The sequence below is a fragment of the Furipterus horrens genome, unplaced genomic scaffold (assembly GCF_987537825.1).
Source record: "Furipterus horrens unplaced genomic scaffold, mFurHor1.1.pri manual_scaffold_6, whole genome shotgun sequence".
In the NCBI taxonomy this organism is placed as follows: domain Eukaryota; kingdom Metazoa; phylum Chordata; class Mammalia; order Chiroptera; family Furipteridae; genus Furipterus; species Furipterus horrens.
Genome location: NW_028327176.1, coordinates 172,581,235 through 172,601,129, shown reverse-complemented (window position 1 = coordinate 172,601,129; position 19,895 = coordinate 172,581,235). Strand labels below are relative to the sequence as shown.

Genomic DNA, 19,895 nt, shown 5'->3' with positions numbered 1-19,895 from the left:
TCATTTTGGCTTTAGGAATTAGCTCAATATAGATAAGTATAAGTGAAACAATAGAAATCTCTTAGCCTTTCATCCAATCTGACAGAAAGAGCAGGGCCTGATAATGCTCAGGGCTTTTGCCTGCTGGCAGAACTCAGAACTCAGTCCCTGCTGCACCAGCTTATTTCCTGCTGAGAAAGCACCACTGAATATCAGTCTGCCCTGTTGTTCAATTTCCTCTGACAGCATAGAACTTGGCATAAAGAACTAATGCCCTGCAGCAAAAATCAACCACATATCCTTCGCACCATCACCACTCCTATTCAAGTCCTCTCCAGAGCAATCAGGGAAGAAAAAGAAATAAAGGACATCCAAATGGGAAAGGGAGAGGTAAAATTCTGCCTGCAGATGTCATGATCTTATGTACAGAAAATCTTAAAAGACTCTAACCAAAGTGGTTAGAACTAATAAATGAATTCAGTCATGTTTCAGGATATAACACCAATGCACAATCTTACCCATGGAATAATCACCGACTAGGTAGTCCTTCACCTCAGACTTGTTCCCGCTGTGCACTGTTTCCAGGGCACTGAACAAGGGCCTCCAGCCAGACTGGATTTGGGAGGAACACACTTCAACCAGCTCACCAATGGATGTGACAACCTGGCAGAGGCAAAGGAGGTGGCAGTTAACGCCCTCTTCTTAAAATATGCAGAACTTATGGAAAGGGTGATGTATTTCTCTGCTCCCTATTTCTGGGTTAATTTTAGTAAAAGAGAAAAAACAGAACCCAGGCAAGCTCATGCAAAAATCTTCTACGTAAGCACTCACATTGCAATAATTGGCATTTTACTAAGGACTAATGCTGATGGGCAACTTTTCACAGGCTTATTATTAGCTATTTGTAAATATCTTGCTATTTTGTAGACTGGGTTTTCTTTTTCTTTGTCCTTTTAAATTATTTTTAGAGTTATTTCTGTATTCTAGATTCAAATCCTTCCTGAGATCTATAATTTCCAAATATTTTAATGAAGTCCAATTCCTCAGTTTTTTTGTATGTGTATTTGTGGTAATCAGCCAAGGGGGGGGGCAGGATGCTTGGCAAGTGTACAAAATACAGACTGTTTCATGAATTTGCATGTCGTCTTTGTGCAGGGGCTATGGCTAATCTTCTTTGTGTTGTTCCAGTTTTCATATGTGCTGCTAAAGTGAGCACCATCAAATTTTCTTTTTATGGATCATGCTGATGTCATTTCTAAGAACTCTCTGCCTAACTCAAGACCTCAAAGACCATCTCCTATACCTTCTCCTGGAAACATTTATAATTTTTCTTTTATAGTTAAGGTTATGATCCATATTGAGTTATTTTTGTATATATTGAGAGGTAAAAGTGTAGGTCATTATTATTGCATATGTTCAAGCACCATTTGCTGAAAATAATATCCTCTCCCTCTATTGAATTCTGGTGGCTTCCTTGTCAAAAATTAATTGAACCTAAACGTGAGAATTTATTTCTGTATTCTGTTTAGTTCCATTGATTGATAAGTCTATCCTTACACCAGCATCACACTATGTTGATTACTAAAGTTTTGAAATCAGGTAGTGTATATCTTCCACATTTGTTACTTTTAAAATTTGTTTTTCTATTCTCAATCCTGTGCATTTGCATATAAATTTGAGAATTATCTTGCCAATATCTTTTAAAAAGCTGCTTGGATTTTTATGGAATTGCACTAAATCTATACATCAATTTGGGGAAATTTTTCATTTAAAAATATTGAGTCTATCAATCCATGAACAGAGTATATATCGTAATTTAGTTAAATCTTCTTTAATTTTTCTTAGCAATGTTCTATTGTTTTCAGTGTACAGCTCTTGAACTTCTTTTGCTAAATTTACTCCTAAATATTTTATTACCTTAATGATCTTGTAAATGGAATTGTTCTCTTAAATTCAAGTTTTGATCATTCATTTCTGAGATATAAGAATTCAATTGATGATCATGAAAAGATGGAGATAGACAGGCTGTGTCTCCCTCCACAACTAAGAAGGAATACAACTACCTCAAAACTAGAGACAACCAAAAGTCCCAGAAAATCGAGCTGCATGGAAGTCCAAGAAACAAAGATATATAGAAGAAATACTTATCCAGACATGTAGGAGGGGCGGAGCCAGGGTGCAGAGAATGCGGTGTGGTGGTGGTGGCAGCAGCGGCAGGCCAGTGGAAAGTGCAGTCACATGTTTTAAAAAGTTGTGAGGGATGCCTAGGGAGCACTCCCAGCACCAGACCAGACCGCACAGCTATGGTTCCAGCATTAGGGAAAATAAAGCCTCATTGCTTTTGACTGTGCAAACCAGTGGGAGTTAGGGCAGAGGAAGAAACTGCCAGTCTCTCAGCAGAATCTGCTTGTTTAAAGGTCCCCCACACTCCTAGAGCATCTGTAGACCCACACAATCTGGGGACGACAGCCAGAGCAGCAGCTAGAGAGGAGCCAGTCCCATACAAAGTGGGAGAAGTGCCTGGAAAAAGGGTGAGTGCTGAGCAAGTGGCATTGTTCCCTCTCAGATCCCTCCCTCACACACAGCTCCACAACAGGGTGAAACAAGTCGCCCTGTACTGACAAATACCTAAGGCTCCGCCCCTTACAATGTAACAGGTGTGACAGCTCTACCTAAGACACAGAAGCAAACAAACACAGAAACTTGTCATGGTGAGGAGACAAAAAAGTATGGCCCAAAAGGGGGAACAGATCAAGAGTGGGAGAATTAAGTGATGAAGAGATAGCCAACCTAACATATTTAGAGTTCAAAACACTGATGATAAAGATGCTCACAGGCTTGACAGGTATGCTTAAGTATAGCAAACACATAAGGGGAGAAGTGAAGGCTATGCTAAATGAAATGAAGGAAAATCCACATAAAACCAATGATGAAGGGAAGGAAACCAGGGTTCAAATCAATGATTTGAAACATAAGGAAGAAAAACACAGTCAGCCAGTACAGAATGAGGAAACAAGAATTAAAAAAAAAGAGGAGAGGCTTAGGAACCCTCTGGGACAACTTTAAATGTGCCAACGTCTGAATCATAGGGGTGCCAGAAGGAGAAGAGGAAGAGAAAGAAATTGAAAGCTTATGTTAAAAAGTAATGAAGGAAAACTCCCCAAATTTGGTGAAGGAAATAAACATACAAGTCCAGGAAGCACAGAGAGTCCCAAACAAGCTAGACCGAAAGAGGACCACACCAAGACACATCATAATTAAAATGCCAGAGGTTCAAGATAAAGAGAGAATCTTAAAAACAGCAAGAGAAAAATAGAGAGTTACCTATAAGACTATCAGCTGATTTCTCAAAAGACACTTTGCAGACAAGAAGGGACTGGCAAGAAGTATTCAATGTCATGAAAAGCAAGGACTTACAACCAAGATTACTCTATCCAGCAAAGCTATCATTTAGAATGGAAGGGCAGATAAAGTGCTACCCAGACAAGGTAAAGCTAAAGGAGTTCATCATCACCAAGCCATTATTATATGAAATGTCAAAGGGACTTATTTAAGAAAAAGATCAATACTATGAACACTAAAATGACAACAAACTCAAAATTATCAACAACTGAATCTAAAAAATAAAAACAAAATCCAACTAAGCAAACCAGAATAGGAACAGAATCATAAATATGGTGATCATTTAGAGGGTTATCAGCTGGGAGGGAGAAGGGGGAGAAATGGGTAAATGGTACAGGGATTAAGATAACATAATTGGTTGGTACAAAATAGACAGGGGGAAGTTAAGAATAATATAGGAAAGGGTGAAACCAAAGAACTTATATGCACGACCCATGGACATGAACTAAGGGGGGTGGGATTGCTGGAGGGAAGGGGAGTACTGGATGGAGGGGAGTAAAGGGAAAAACATTGGAACTGCTATAACAACATAATCAATAAACTATACTTAAAAAAGAAAATAAACAAAAAAGAATTCAATTGATTTTAGTATGTTAATCTTGTGTCCAGTGACTTTATTAAATCACTAATAATTCTAGGATTTTCTACATAAAAGACCATGTTGTCTACGCATTAAGAAAAGTTTTGGGGACTTCCAGCCAAGATTTAGGACTAGACTGACATGCTCCATCTCCCTCCACAACTGAGAAGGAATACAACTACCGCAAAGCCATAAATAACCAGAAGTTCCAGAAAATGAAGCTACATGGAAGTCCAATGTATGAAGTTATAAAGAAGTGCTGCTCATCTGGATGGGTCAGAGGGGTGAAGCCAGGGCGGAGAGGTCAAGCTGTGCTGGTGGTGGCAGCTGCGGTGACGGCGGTAAGCACAGACACCCTTTTTTAAGGGGAGGCAAGAAGCGCCTGGGGAACACCCCCAGCTGCAGACCAAACCTGTCAGCTCACGATTCCCACGCTGGGGAAGGAAGACCCCCATTGTCTTGGACTGTGAGGGCTGAAGGATGTGGGGACAGAGAAGGAGGCTCCTGGTCTCTTAGTGGAGAGTGAACTGTGGGAATCCGTCTTGGACCCCCGCCCCCACACAAAATGCCACAGGGTGGTGAGAAGGGTCGCCAGGTAGTGTTGAGTGCATGGGGCTCCGCCCCCTATAGCGTAGGAGGTGTGACAGCCCTGCTCAGGAAGCAAAGGTAAACACAAAACTGTCAGGATGGCACAGATCATGATAGAGATCCTCGGGATGCAGCTGAGCAGACAGCAAATATCTAATGGCTCAGCAGATAGCAAATCTTTCTGAGGCACAGTTCAGAGCTTTGGTTATAAAAATGCTTACAGACCTAACAGCAGATCTTAAATACGACAGGGAAGGAATGAAGGCTAATTCTGCTGAAATGAACAAAAACACATACGAAACTAGTGGTGAGGGAAAGAAAACCAGGGATCAAATCAACAAATTGAAACATAGGGAAAGAACAATCAACCAGTGCAGGAAGAGGAAATGAGAAGTGAGGAAAATGAGGAGAGGCTCAGAAACTTATTGGACAGCTATAAGCGGGCCAACGTCCAAATTACAGGATTGCCAGAAGGTGAAGAAGAACTAGAAATTAAAAAATTATGTGAAAAAATAATGAAGCAGAACTTCCTGAATTTGGGGAAGGAAATAGACTTATAGGTCCAGGAAGTACAGAGAGTTCCAAAAAAAACTGGACCCAAGGAGAACCACACCAAGACACATTATAATCAAAATGTCAAAAATTAAGGATAAAGAGAGAATCTTAAAAGCAGCAAGAGAGAAGAAATTATGTACAAAGGGGTCCCAATAAGACTATCAGCTGATTTCTCAAAAGACACTTTGCAGACAAGAAGGGACTGGCAAGAAATATTCAAAGGAATGAAAAGCAAAAACCTACAACCACGATTACTCTATCCAGCAAAGTTGTCATTCAGAATAGAAGGGCAGAGAAAGTGCTTCCGGGACAAAGTAAAACTGAAGGAGTTCATCAGATCCAAACCACTGTTATATGAAATGTTAGAGGGACTTGTTTAGGAGAAAGAGGATCAAAATTATGAACATTAAAATGAAAACTGTATTGCAACAATCAACAACAGAAGCTAGGGAATCAAAGGCAAACTAAGTAGGCAACGAGTGTGGAAAAAGAATTATAGGTATGGGGAACATACTGGGGGGAGGTCAGCAGGGAAGGGAGGGGGAAGGAGAGAAAGGGAGGGAGATGGTACAGGAATTAAGAGGCATAGTAGGCGAGAGTGGAGTAGAGAGGAAGATGTTGAGAAGAACTATATGCACAACCAATGGGCATGGATTAAGGTGTGGGACAACTGGAGGGAGGGGGGGGCCACTGGATGGAGGGGAGCAGAGGGAAAAGAAATTGGGACAACTGTAACAGCATAATCAATAAAGCATATTAAAAAAAAGTTTTGCTTTTCTTTTTAAACCTAGATGCTTTTAATTGTTTATACAATGCATAAAAGTTATAATAGTAAATAGAAATAATAAAGGTGAAAATCCTTGCCTGGTTCCTGATCACGAGGAAAAAGCATTCAGTCCTTCAACATTAAGTGTGACATTAGATATAAGATTCTCAAAGATGCGCTTTATCCACCTGAAGAAATTCCTTCTACTCATTTTTTAAAAGTTTCTTTTTTAATTAAAAATGAATGTCAAATGTTTTTTCTATATCTATTTGCATGATCATGTAGTTTCAATCCTTTATTCTACTAATAGGATACATTACATTAATTGATTGTGAGCTGTTAAACCAACCTTACACTCCTGGGCTAAGTTCCGTATGTAAATCTTTATATGTTGCTGGATTTAGCTTTTAATAATTTTTAATTTTTAAATCATTAAATCAGGAGGGATACCTGGGGAGCGTTCCCAGCTCCTCACCAGGCCTCATAGTTCATGGTCCCAGCACCGGGGAAAAATCAAGCCTCATTCCTTCTGACTGTGCAAACCAGTGGAGGTTGGGGCAGAGGCAGAAACTCCCAGTCTCTCAGCAGAGTCAGTTTGTTTAAAGGGCCCCCATGGTCCTAGAATGTCCGCAGACCCATTCACTCTGGGAATGACAGCTAGGGCAAAGCTAGAGAGGTACTAGTCCCATGTGAAGGTGGGAGAAGTGCCTGGAACAGGGGCAAGTGCTGGGCAAGTGGCATTGTTCCCTCTGGGACCCCTGCCCCACATACAGCACCACAACATGGTGAAGCAGGTCGCCCTGTACTGACAAATCCCTAAGGTTCCGCCCCTTACAACACAACAGGAGCGACAGCTCTACCTGGGATGAGGAGGCAAACAAACACAGGAGCCTGTCAGACTGAGGAGAAAGAGAAGTATGGCCCAAAAGGGGTAACGGATCAAGGTTCCAGTGGGAGAACTCAGCGACGAGGAGTTAGCCAATCTAACAGATGAGGAGATAGATAACCTAACAGATGCAGAATTCAAAACACTGGTGATAAAGATGCTCACAGGCTTGACAGATATGCTTGAGTATGGCAAATGCATAAGAGAAGTGAAGGCTATGCTAAGTGAAATGAAGGAAAATCCACACAAAACCAATGGTGAAGGGAAAGAAACCGGGGTTCAAATCAATGATTTGGAACATAAGGAAGAGAAAAACAGTCACCAGTGCAGAATGAGGAAACAAGAATTGAAAAAAATGAGGAAAACTTCCCAAATTTTGTTAAGGAGATGGACATACAGGTCTGGGAAGCACAGAGGGTCCCAGGTGAGCTGGACCCAGAGGGGACCACACCAGGACGAATCATGATTGAGATGCCAAAGGTGAAAGATAAAGAGAGAGTCCTGGGGGCAGCAAGAGAGAGGTGGAGAGTTGCCTACAGGGGCTGCCTATAGGACTACCAGCTGACTTCTCAGAGGACACTTTGCAGGCAAGAAGGGACTGGCAAGAAGTATTCAATGTGATGAAAGGCAATCTGCAACCAGGATTATTCTATCCAGCAAGACTATCATTTGGAATGGAAAGGCAAATGAAGTGCTTCCCAGACAAGGTGGAGCTAAAGGAGTTCATCATCACCAAGCTATTATTATATGAAATGTCAAAGGGACTTACTTAAGAAAAAGAAGATCAGAACTATGAATACTAAAGTGACAACAAACTCACAACTATCAACAACTGGATCTGGGAAATAAAAACAAAATTCAGCTAAGCAAACCAGAATAGGAACAGAATCATAGATATGGGGGTCATTTGGAGTGTTATCAGCTGGGAGGGGGGAGGAGGAGAAATGGGAACATGGTTCGGGGATTAAGAAGCATAATCGATTGTACAAAATAGACAGGGGGGAGTTAAGAATAATATAGGAAAGGATGAAGCCAAAGAACTTACATGCACGACCCATGGACATGAACTAATAAGGTGGGTGGGATTGCTGGAGGGAAGGGGTGTACTTGGCAGAGGGGAGCAAAGGGGGAAAAAGTTGGAACTACTGTAACAACATAATCAATAAAATATACTTAAAAAATAAATAAAAATCTGTCTCCTATAGACTGTATATTATAGTATCTTGTTGTTTTATCCTGTATTATACCCTCTGTCTTTTAATAGATGTTTAGTCAATTCATATTTTTTAAACATCTTCATTGAGAGATAAATCACATATAAAAATTTACCTATTCATAGCAAACAATTCAGTGTTTAAGTATATTCAGACTTGTACAAGCATCACCACAATTTAATTTTAGAACATTTTCAGCAGTCCCATCCCCAAAACTCAGTACCTGTTATTGGTCATTCCCCATCCTACCCCTCTACTCTCTGCCCCTAGGCATTCAGTAATCTACAGTCTCTAAAGATTTGCCTATTTTGGACATTTCATATAAATGTAATCCTACGAAACATGGTCTTACATTATCTTCTGGCCTTCATTCTTTCTGGAGACATCAGCAGTTGTGGCTCCTGTGCAGTACTGAATTGTTTTTCTCTTGTTACCTGAAGATTTTGACTTTGTCTTTGAGCACTTTGACTATAATGTATCTACTATGGATTATTTTCGTGTTGGTGCTGATTGGGGTTCCATTATTTCTCTAAATATATTTACCTACCCCTTTTGTCTTTTTCTTCTTCATCTGAACTTTTACATGTATACTTGACATTGTCCCACAGGTCTCTATAGCTTTATTTATTTTTCATCAAAATTAATTCTCTGATGTTCAGCAGGGAGAATTTATATTAATCTACTTTGAATTTCATCGATTTTTTTCTTCTGCCATCTCAAATCTTGCCAGGAAGTCCATCTAGTAGATTTTTCATTTAGTTATTGCCCTTTCAACTGTAGAATTTGCACTTTTCTGATTTCTCTATTCATGTTTCCATTCTTGAGTCACTATCATCACATTTTTCTTTAACTCTTGAACATATTTATGATTGTGATTTTGAGTCTCTGTTTCCCAACTCCAACACTGGGATCACTAAATCAGTTTGTATTTCTTGTTTTTCCCCGAGTATGCGTCACTCATTCTGGTTTCTTTGCATGTCTCATATATATATATATATATATATATATATATATATATATATATATATATTTATTTATTTATTTATTTTTACTGAAAATTGGTCATTTTAGATATAGCGTAGCAATGCTGGATTTTGATTTCTTTTTCTGCGTTTTCTTTAAAAAACAAATTAAGTTGCTTGGACATAAATTGGGGAATCTGTCTCTTCACATAGTGTGAGGCAACAATATCTTTGCTCAGGTATTATTTTTTTAGCCTGACTTCCTAGTGTCTGTCCCCATGTCCACACAGGTTAGTTAGTGGTCATGGATGATGTGGGCAGAGACTGTGCTCAAACACACACCTTGAGCCTTTAAGACTCCCACCTTTTGCCAACCAGTCTGTGTATGTAGGCTGGGGAGAATACTCAAAATTCAGCCAATGCTTCAGTCTCCCTTGTCTTTTACTTTCTGAGGGATCTGCGTGATCTGTCCTGCCTATGTCCATGTTTCAATCCGTCAGAGCTGTGTGAGGAACTTACCTAGCCTTTCTGACTCTCTGGTTTCTGGGGTCTCATTTCTTACTGGTTCATTGTTTACTGCAATCCCAGGTCAGTGAGGTTGCAGGATTCTCCCATTTATTTCCTAATGAATCCACCACTTTTAGCTGACAAATCAATTCTCTTTTTTCCTTTTCTCCAAACCAAGTCTGTTCCTCATAGCAGAAAAGCCGCTGATTTTCCAAGTCAGCCCTGCACTGGTCAAACTATTATTTTTGTCAAAAGCTTAGAAGTAAGGGGGATGGGTGCAGTTTTCAGCTAGAGGGTCAGACTCTGACTATTCTTAACCAAAATTCTAGCAAGAATTATTTTAAAGCATAAATGCTAAATTTGTTGTCTGCCATTGGTCAATTTCCAGAGCTCTGAAATGATTGCTTTGGACCATTTTGTCCTAATCCTTGATTCTTGTAAGCAGAATTCATTAACTTTATTTATTTATTTGTTTGTTTGTTTGTTTATTTATTTATTTATTGTGTTTCTATTACAGTTGCCCTAGTTTTTCCACCATTGCTGCCCCCTACCCCAATAACTCCTTCTCTCACTGTCAATCCCCACCCTGTTGTCCACGTCCATGGGTCATTTGTACTAGTTCCTTGACTAGACCCTTCCCTTACTAACTCCCCTTCTCTCTCTCTGCTCCCCCTAGAATTCACTAACTTCTTTATGCCACTATAGCCAAAGCCCTTCGTGTTCTATATCTTTCTAAAAATATTTCAGCACAGTTATTTTAAAGTCTGTCTCTTATAACTCTGATATCTGGATCCCTGGAAGACTATGTATGTGTCTATTTTTATTGTATTTTGTTTTCAACGATATGTTATTTCCTAATAAGCCTGATTATTTTTGATTGAATGCAGACATTGTATCTGCAAAATTAAGAAGTAATGATGTTATGTTCTCAAATTAGGGATTGGGATTATTTGCAGTTGTGGATTATTTTGTTAGGACTAGTCTATATAAGTTTCACCCTTCCTTCCAGGGTAACCTATTCTCTTCATGATTCTGATCCTAAATGTCAAGAAGTTAGCAGATTGGCAGGACCCAGACTTCAATTTTTCTTAGCTTCTTAGTCTTTCAGCTTCCTCTTCTGAAATTAATTGATTCCATTTTAAGAAAAGCAGCCCCAAATACCAGTGCCTGGATATTCTTTTTCTCCTAGATCATGACCCCAAAGTTATTCACTTTGTAATATTTCAGTGCTTTCCAATGATTAAAAAATTTTTTTATTCGCCTTTTTCTAGTTGTTCCTATGAAAAGCTGATCTGAATTACTTAGTTCACTATTATTGGAATTCCCCAACCTAGCCTTTACATGTTAACTTATATCTTCATTCTTCTTTTATTTCATTAAAAATTATTCTTTAATATTTTGCATGGAAGATACCAATATTTCTGTTATTTCTAGGTCTGATTGTACATCTTGTAGTTTCAGCAGCTCCCTCTGACTATTGCCTTGTTTCCTGTGTGTTTTGTGATACTTTTAAAATACTGTGAACTCACATATCTTGGAACATTTTTTATAGGATTATTTTTTGTAGCCCAAGTTGAGATTCCAGGGGGAATTTTGTTGCTCTGTAAGGTGCATGTGTAAAGTTTCCCAGACCACCAGGGTGGTGCAATTTCATTTACTGACCCAACAGAAGGGCTAGCTTATAATTTTAATTCTGGGAAGTTACTTTTTATCTCTACTAAGAGTCAATGTTAGAAACAACCTGATCATAGCCTCAGGGAGAGTGGTATTTGGGTTCATTTCTAATTCAACCTTGGCCTAACTGTATACCAGTTTTAAATATTTGTATTGAAATTTGTCTCCTGTTCTTGCAGCCTCAAGAATGTGATAGCAGCCCTGACTGGTGTGGCTCAGTGGGTTGGGCATCATCCCGACAATTGAAAGGTCATTGGTTCGATTCCCAGTCAGGGCACATGCCTGGATTGCAGGCCAAGCCCTCGGCTAGAGGTGTGCAGGATGTGACCGATCACTGTTTCTCTCCCTCTTTTTCTCCTTCTCTTTCCCCCTCTCTAAAAATAAATATATAAAATATTTTTTAAAGAATGCGATAACAGAACTCAGTTTCACCTGATGACAAATTCCATCGCGGCCAAAGCAGTCTTGGAGCTCTGCTTACTTCTGTGGCTTCCCACTGCTCCTTAGTTGTGGGCATCTTAGTATTCCTCACTTTCTTGCCAGAGTGTCAATGTACGTAAAAAGAATTTTTAAGCCCTTATTTGACATTTTTAGATTTCAGAGAGAGAATCTGTGTTTCTAGATTACCATCATGCTCATTAGGATGCCTCCAGTTAGTTTCTTTACCATTTGTCTCCCAGTTGAGGGTAAAGCCTGATTGTCTAGGTTCAAATCCCAGTTCCCCCAAGCACTATATCCTCAGCTGAATGGATTCCCCTTTCTTTGTCAGATTTCACATAGGACTATTGGAAAGGTGAAATATGGCAAGTTCACAGAACAATGCCTGCCTGTGCACTCCGTAAGAGCTAGCCACAACGATGATGACAATGTTGGTTACTGGGACACACTGACCTGGTCTTGAACGTCCTCATCACACAACTCCAGCTGCATAATACGCTCAAAAGGTCGGAAGAGTGCTTCATTAAAGTGAAAATGAGGTGGCTCATTCCAGTCAGTGAGAACCTCGGTCAGTATGTCATGGATGAAGGAAACAGCCTTCTGAGACACGTGTCTTTCCTTATGGCAGGCAGCCTACAAGATTCATGAGAGAACAGAACACCATCGGAACTCCAGGCAAGTAAGAGTTTGGTTTCTGAAGGTCTTTCTAACTCACTTCATTGCAGGGAGGGGGGCTGCAGCAATTCTGTTCAAGTAAAAAACACTTCAAGGGAGGGATACGTACAGATGAACAGCACACTAAATGGAACTTTTAATAATCCAACAAATTGATCAGACACAACTCCAATTTCACTTAAATGTTTCTAGAAAAATAAGAGTATCTAGTAATTTCCTCTTTTCTTTAAATACAACATGACAGTTTTCTTGGATGGTATAGAACATGCTGACTAAAAAGACACCAGAACTGCCCATGGTCTCATTCTTAGCTGAGCCCCAAACACATACAGATCAGGAGTCCTTTGTCCCTCAGTGAGGTGGGCCAGTTGCACCAATAAAGCTCTAATTGGTTGAGGGCTCCTGTATATAGGCCCATTAGTAGTCTTCTCCGACCCTGACCCTGCGCTTGGGTGTGTGGCTTGTTTTGGATAATAGCAAATATTACAGAATTAGAGAATTGAAAAATTGTTGTGATTTGGGGTTAGTTCTCTTGCTTTCCTTTGGAATTCTAAAAATGCCATGTGAAGAGTTGGGGCTAGTCTGCTGGAGGATGACAGAGCCCATTTGTCCAGCCTGCCTAGTCAAGGCCATCATGAACCAGTTGGTCCCAGTCTTTGTACCAAATGACCACAGGTGACAGGTAAGGACAGCTGAGATCAGCCAGGCTTGGAAGTAGTGCCCTGCTGAGCCTAGCTCAGATTTCTGACCCAGGTATTCATGAGTTAAATAAATGGTTGTTTTAAATCCTAGGTTTTTGAGATCGTTTATTATAGTGTAATAGGTAACTGATATGCTGCTTCTCCATAACTTAGTTATTAGTTTCTATTCCCTTTCCTTACTAGAATGTTCTCAAGTTAGTGACTTAACTTCCCCCAAAATACTTTATGACCTATCTCTACCAGCTAAGCACTAAAAAGCTATTAAGAGTTATCACTACAATACAGGGCAACGGTTTTCCCATCAACTTCGAACTAGCCAGTCATCATGTACTGAGATGCTGAGTTGGAGAGTTACCATATAATTTAATAAATGAACTGCTTTTCCTAGTATTAATTTTGTTGGAAAAACCAGGATATATGGTTCTCCTACCCAGAGGGTATTGCGCAGAGTATAGTTGGCTGTTAGAAAGAGCGACTGGAAGGAAAAAAGGCACTCTTAGAGTCATGTATAAAAATAAAGCTTCAGGCGCAGGTTGATACCAGGTCATAAAGAATGAAAACCGGCCTACTTGTAAACGAAGAGGGTCAGAATTAGTCCAGGGCAGCGCTGCCCTTTGGGGTGATTCTTTAGATGCTATGAGGTAATAACCAGGGAACTATGATGCCTGTGACCAGGTGATGGGAACCTTCCCATTGCACTAGGCCACAGTGCTCTGTGTCCCCACACTGATTGCGAGACCCTGGGCTGGCTCTGCTGAAGGAGTTCCCTGGGCTCCCCACTTCCCAGGCACTTGCCTCCACCAGGTGCGGGGCCACGAGGCTCCAGCAGCGCATCACATGGAGCAGCGGCCTTGATCTGCTGCGCACGATCCTCAGCATGGCGTCCCCGAGGCGGAACAGGTGCAGGGCACTTTTCCGGTCGTGCGTGGATTTCACTTCTCCTACAAGAAGAGAACATGAAAGCCATGAAGCCCAACCTCAGAAATAGTTTGACTTGTTCAAGCAGAAACAGGATGAATATCAAAGAACTGTATTTTGACCAGCAGGATTACTCAGTGAGTGCTAACCAAGAAAGGACAGGAGCCTGGATTCAAGGGAAACTTAGGTGGTTCACTCAACCAGGCCGGGTCTTCTCTCTGCTCACCACTATATTCCCAGTGGCTGCTGTGTTGAGTGTGAACGATGCTTGCTGATAAGGAAGGGTGACACAGTAGTTGCGTAGGAGGGCTAGGGAGTCAGGCTGCCTGAGCTCAAATCCTGTCTTCACCGTTTAGTAGTTGGGTTACATTGGACCAGAGATTTACATCTGACCCACAGCTTCTCATTGTAAAAGTGAGGATAATAGGACCTATTTCTTAAAGTTACTTTAAGGATTAAATATAATAATACTCATAAAGTACATCACACAGGCACATACTACCTGACCCACACTCTTAGTGATTATCATGACTATTGGTATCGCCATCCTGCATGGTCATCATCCACTTTGCCAATCCTTAGAGGCACCTCTGAAGCTCTTGTCAAGCAAGTCAGGCTCCTTTGGTACCCGATAACGTGCTATCTAGCCAACCCTATTTTGCTTCAGTACAGTCCTTGCCCGCTCTAATCTCTTACTATCTCTTTGCCAATGTCACCTTAACCTTCCCTACTCCCTTCCTATTCATGTCCTGTTGCTTCCCCTTTACTCCCTACAAAATGCTCATCATTATCAGGCTCTTCCAACCAAAATGCTTATGACTGCCTTGCCATATCATATTAACGTCCAAATGACAGCAGTGATCACCACTGACATTTACTTAATATTTGCTCTGTAGCAGACGTTGTGTTGGTTTTTTGCATCTTTAACCATTTTAATTTTAAAGCAAACCTTCAAAAGGAAATGTAATGACTGCCATTTTACAGATTTGTAAATTGAACGTTGGAAAGTTGAACTGATTTGTCTAAGACGATGCATCTGGTAAATGGTGAAGGCAGCATTTTGACTCATGTCTGATCGATTTCAAAGCCAGTGCTTCCTCTTCCTGGGTCTTCTTCCTGCTTCTGACCCTGCTCATTGCTTTTGTAAGCTCAGAGTCTGCTGATTTCTCCAGTGCAAATGATGCAGAAGGTCTCCCTGGGCTCAGAGATGTCCTGGAAGTCTGATAGTTCTGGAAGGTTGGCCTTATATAGCTAAGGTTTTAAAGCCTATTAAAAACTAGTAGGGAAAAGATGGTGGTTCTCAAATTAGAATCTGCACTAAGGATCAAAAGGCCAAATATATGACACTCAGAACTTCAGATTCCTACAGATGGAAGGGAACACAGAGGTTGTGCAGTCCAACCTGCCACACGGCTCTGAGCCTCTGCCTGAACTCATCGGGACAAAGGTACTCACTGTTTCAGCACAGCCACTAGGGCTGTTGATGGACAGTGGCATTTTGAGCAGCTACGACCGACTTGGGGCCACGGGACAATTCAGTACAGCTCTATTCCCTTTTCCACAGGTTGGCCTTCACGAGGGCCTTCATCTGGCCTCATGGGTGAAGACAGTGATACTGACCCATCACTAAAGGGGTATGTGTGCAAGCAGTTTTTCTAGGAGCAGCACAAGGCTTCTGTTGATCCTTCCATTTTTCTCACCCACTGTCATTCTGGAATCAGTAGGTGCTTCTGCAAGCTGGCTGGACTGAGGCGAGTACTGTGGTCTGTGATATGCAGAAGGGTTCCCATCCTCATGAGAGCCATCTGTACCCCGACTAGCCACATAATTTCTATATCACAAGCCCAAACCTTAGCAGAAGAACCTAGTCCAGCGCCAGTGGTAATACCTGTAACAGCGGCAGCAGTAACATTTCCATTTACAAAAAATAATAATCCCACCACTCACCCATACACACACACACCATGCCTTAAAACTAGACCACAAATTAGCCAGGGTGGCCATGTGCAAAGGGAATGTGGATTCAAGTCTCAGGCAGGCTGTTGGTATCAAGAGAACTGAGCTGTATCCTGCTAACCTCACGGCACAGTTCCTTCTGGGAAAGAATTACCTGGCATGGCCAGCGAGTAATCAACTGTGTCCGTTACAGAATGGAAAAGCTGGGACTGCGAAGCTTTCTTCAGCTGGTAAAGAAAACCTCCCAAAGCCATGAGGTTCAACTTATCTATAGCATCTTCAAAGAGCCTGGATGGAACCAAAAGATTTGTTACTTGAAAATAGTTTAGCAAAGTTTTTATGGCAGAATGATTATGGTCATTTTGTTATATGTGATTAATGAAAATGTTATGTGAACACCATAAAGCAATGTATTTATTTTAATATAATAAATCATTATATTTATTATGATTGTGTACAAATACAAGCTAACTCTGAGACTTTAATCTAAAGGTACGGACTATATTTTAAAAAAAATCTTTGTATCCCAGGGCATAGCTCAGCCATTGAAGACACTCAAAAAAATTTGGCAAGAAGTTGAAAGATGGTACAGAAGCTGAATAAATGGGAATGGAATCCTTAGAATTTGCTTCAATCTCATAAGCTATGTTAAAGAAAAACCCAGTAAATTAATTAAGACTTTTGTTGGACTACAACTGATGCGTGTAACACTGGGCATGGCTCTGAGGATACAAAACCTCGTCCTGGAAGCTCCAAGGGCAGGCTGACTGTCTCCACCCCTTCCTGCAGCCCAGGACATGTGGAAGTTCCAGTCTCTACTGGAGTAATGAATATCCCTTAACATAACAGACCTTGCAGGTTCTTTTGATTTCCACTCAGCTGGGCACAGACATTGCAGTGGGAGTTATGGAGGAGCGGGGGAGCACAAGTAGCAGGGCTCAGAGCAGGACCACAGGCTCACTGGCATTCAGAATGTTGGGCTCAGATGTGGGTTTATGGGCCAGACTAGGGATGACCCCTGTACTTGGGTCATCCAATGCCTGCCTTTCCATCTTGTAGTGACACCAGAAGGACAAGCAGCCCCTGGAGTGTCACGTGCTGGGTAGGGGAGAGTGTCTTTAATACAAATTGAATAACAAGTCCCTTGTGATGGAGTAATATGAGACACAAATCGGTGAATTAATCATTCACAAAGTATTGTAACGGACACATTTTTTCTTGATGTTCTGTAATTCCAATTTTAACACCATTTGGGGTCTGGCTCCCATGAACCATTTCTTCTTCTTTCCTAGTAAGAAAAAAAGTGGCGAATGTTATATCCCACCTGACACCTGTATGCAGATTCCACAATACTTTCACAGCCACCTTATTGGATAAATAGGAAAAGAGGGATTATTGTTTTGATTTAGTACATATACTGGGTTAGTAGATGAAGAAGAAACTCAGTGTCAAGGCAACTACTTAGATAAACATGACTTTGCAGTTGATTGGTGTCAAAGCCAGGAAAGAAGCGGATGTTCTGAGTCCCAGCCAGTGAGTGCGCCTCCCGCTTCCCCACCTCCTTGTCATCCGTCCTCACTGTATAAACTTGGCTGCACCTGTGCTGGGTAGTGTGGAACACAGCACTGAAGTCTGGAGAATGAAGTTTGGAGAGTGAAGGGTAACATGTAACTGGTGACCAAAAGCACTTTCAACGTCAAGAAGTGTCTGTCACCAAACAGTTGGAGTTATTATTGATTTTTTCCCACTCTCAAACTTAACGTGGTTTGGGGCATCATTTAATAATATATCGCACTCTGGGTGCAGGATTTTAAAATATGAATGATCATAAAAAGTGGATTTTTACATTTGTCAAGCTCTGTCCTCAAAGCTTCAAGTGTACGGGTTAATTTAACCCTCCCAGCTACCCTGGGAGAAAGCTACGTCCTGACCTGATTTTATGATAAAGAAAAGAAGTTGCCTGAAGTCACGGAGTAAGGACAACCTGTGCCCGGAGCCTCCAGTCCAATCCTTAGACGACAGTTCATTCTGAGTGTGGCGCGTGACAGGAGACAGAAGTTATGTTTGGGAAAAATGAAGAAAGGTTTACATCCCGGCCATGCTTTTGAGGCCAGAAGAGACAGCTGCTGTGCAGCCGACAGGTGAGGGTGCTCCGTGGAGCCGCGTGGCCGGGGGCGGGGGAGGGGGTTAGGGGGCGGGGGGCAGCGGCGTGCACACACACCTGTCGGCCTGCGTGGACAGCGCGAGCACGGCCTTGGCAGCGCTGCTCCGGGTCATGAGGCTGCCCCCGCGGAAGTCGGAGGCCCGGCCTCGGCCACCTTCTCTGATGAGCTCTTGGATGGAGAGGGGCTGGATAACGGGGGCCGCGCTCAAAGAGCCTTCCCGCTCCGGGCTCTGCTCCTGGGGTGAGCCTTCACACTCCGGGTCCCCAAGGAGTCCGGGGCCGCTAGATGCCTTCTGGGGCTGGCTGATGGTCAGGGGGTGCTGGGAGGTGCCATCGCCGAAGTGCGTGTGTTCCAGTGTGCCCACGTACTCGCACACCCTAGAGAGAGTCACACGGGGCAGCTGTTACAAGTTGCAGCTCACCGGGGCCAACAATACAGATCCCGCGGGGTGGCAGAAAGGAGATTCAGCTAGTTTGACAGTACTTCCCGAATTTTCTCCTTCCCCTGGCAACAGCCGTATCTCCCCCTCTCTCCTCCCTCACTATACATATCTTTTTGTGTTGGACCAGACAGCTAGGCAGTGCGGTAAGGATTCCTCAACTTCTCCCACCCATACTGGGAGCAAGGTGGGTAATAAAGCTCTGTTCATCCACTCCGACCTGTCCTGCTGACGGGCTTTTCTGGACTTGGGCTGTTTGAGTGAGTTTTCCCAAACGCTCCTCTTCCCCCATCTCTACTGCTCTGATTAGGGCTGGGGAAGTGTTTCCTCACTTTGGGGTCCTAGAAAGCATGCCTATAGCTGACAGGGCCTATGACCACACTGGGCCTCTCTCAGGGTCCTGCCCAGCCATGTCCCACCTGCTCCTGACAGCTCCATAACTGTCATGGTAAACACAGAGAACAGTCACAACCTATGGCACAGCTATCCCCTTCCACACTGTTTGTCCCCAGTAGAATCTGGGACTAAGATGGTTCGTAAGAGGCCCCTCATCCCAGAATAAGATGAGTTACTGGTAAGGGCCATTCTGGAGAATCCACCCTGATATTCTAAAATCAGACAATTTCTACTTCATATAAATTACTAGGGTATAATTTAAGTCTTTTCTTTTTCGCTTGTGAGAGCAACAGAGAGGGTACCAGCCTTCATCCTGGCTCCTTCTCATCATGCTCCTCTCAAGATGGGGTTTTCAACCCTGGAGTGATCTGCGTGCCTCTCTCTTTCAAAGCTGACAAACACTCATGACTTTGCTTTTAGGATATTAAACTGAACCCGGATCTGGCCAGTGCCCTGGGCAAGCTCTGGGTGACTAAGCCCTGCTGTGGCCATCATCCTGCTCCTGGTGATACCACCACTGCTCTGCAAGAACTGAGCTCAGTGAGAGGTGTTGGGTGGGCATGTGCTGAGGACAAGAAACAGTCCCGCACCGGTCCTGGGCCTACGCGAGTGCGCGGTGCTCCTGGCATTGTCCCAGGTCTGTCTGAAAGCCAATGCCTGTGGAGCATACTCTGTGTTAGTTGTAGGACTATGGAGCTCTCTTTGCTGTCATTTTACAGGTGCTGTGAACTGTGTAACTGATTGGGGGGCGGTTCTTTTCCCTTTGATTCGACAAATCTTGGAACCAAATTTTTGGTCTGCTTTTAGCACAATGTACTATCCTATTTTTTCTTTTGTCTGGCTAAATTAAAAGTAGTCATCTTGTATTTTATGTGTCCATGTAACCTATCCGAAATCCTTCTTTAAATGAAGAAGACATTAATAAACATAGAGCAATGTTCTTTTGGTTGTATCACTGACACATCACCAGGTTTTAGATCTGCATAGTAGTCACTTAACTCACACGGCTTTTATCATCCACTATTAAAGGAATTGGTTTTTCTTCCTTTGTATAACACATCTGCCCCTCATGGACAATGTTAATAATCTATTCA

The 19,895-nt window shown here is 42.2% G+C and overlaps 1 protein-coding gene and 1 non-coding gene across 2 annotated transcripts in view; both read right to left on the bottom strand.

The window, feature by feature from the left end:
• ARFGEF3 (ARFGEF family member 3) overlaps nucleotides 1-19,895 on the bottom strand; it is a 157,450-nt gene that overhangs the window by 31,395 nt on the left and 106,160 nt on the right. The window contains exons 19-23 of the mRNA XM_090279907.1: nucleotides 18,023-18,343; nucleotides 15,956-16,089; nucleotides 13,723-13,868; nucleotides 12,005-12,184; nucleotides 498-642 (exon numbers count right to left, since the gene is read on the bottom strand). Of these exons, the coding sequence (XP_090136033.1) occupies nucleotides 498-642; nucleotides 12,005-12,184; nucleotides 13,723-13,868; nucleotides 15,956-16,089; nucleotides 18,023-18,343 (926 nt within the window). The remainder of the gene's footprint in view (nucleotides 1-497; nucleotides 643-12,004; nucleotides 12,185-13,722; nucleotides 13,869-15,955; nucleotides 16,090-18,022; nucleotides 18,344-19,895) is intronic.
• On the bottom strand, nucleotides 1,090-1,195 carry LOC150007847 (U6 spliceosomal RNA). The gene has a single exon (XR_016512070.1). It is a non-coding gene; the product is annotated as a U6 spliceosomal RNA (small nuclear RNA).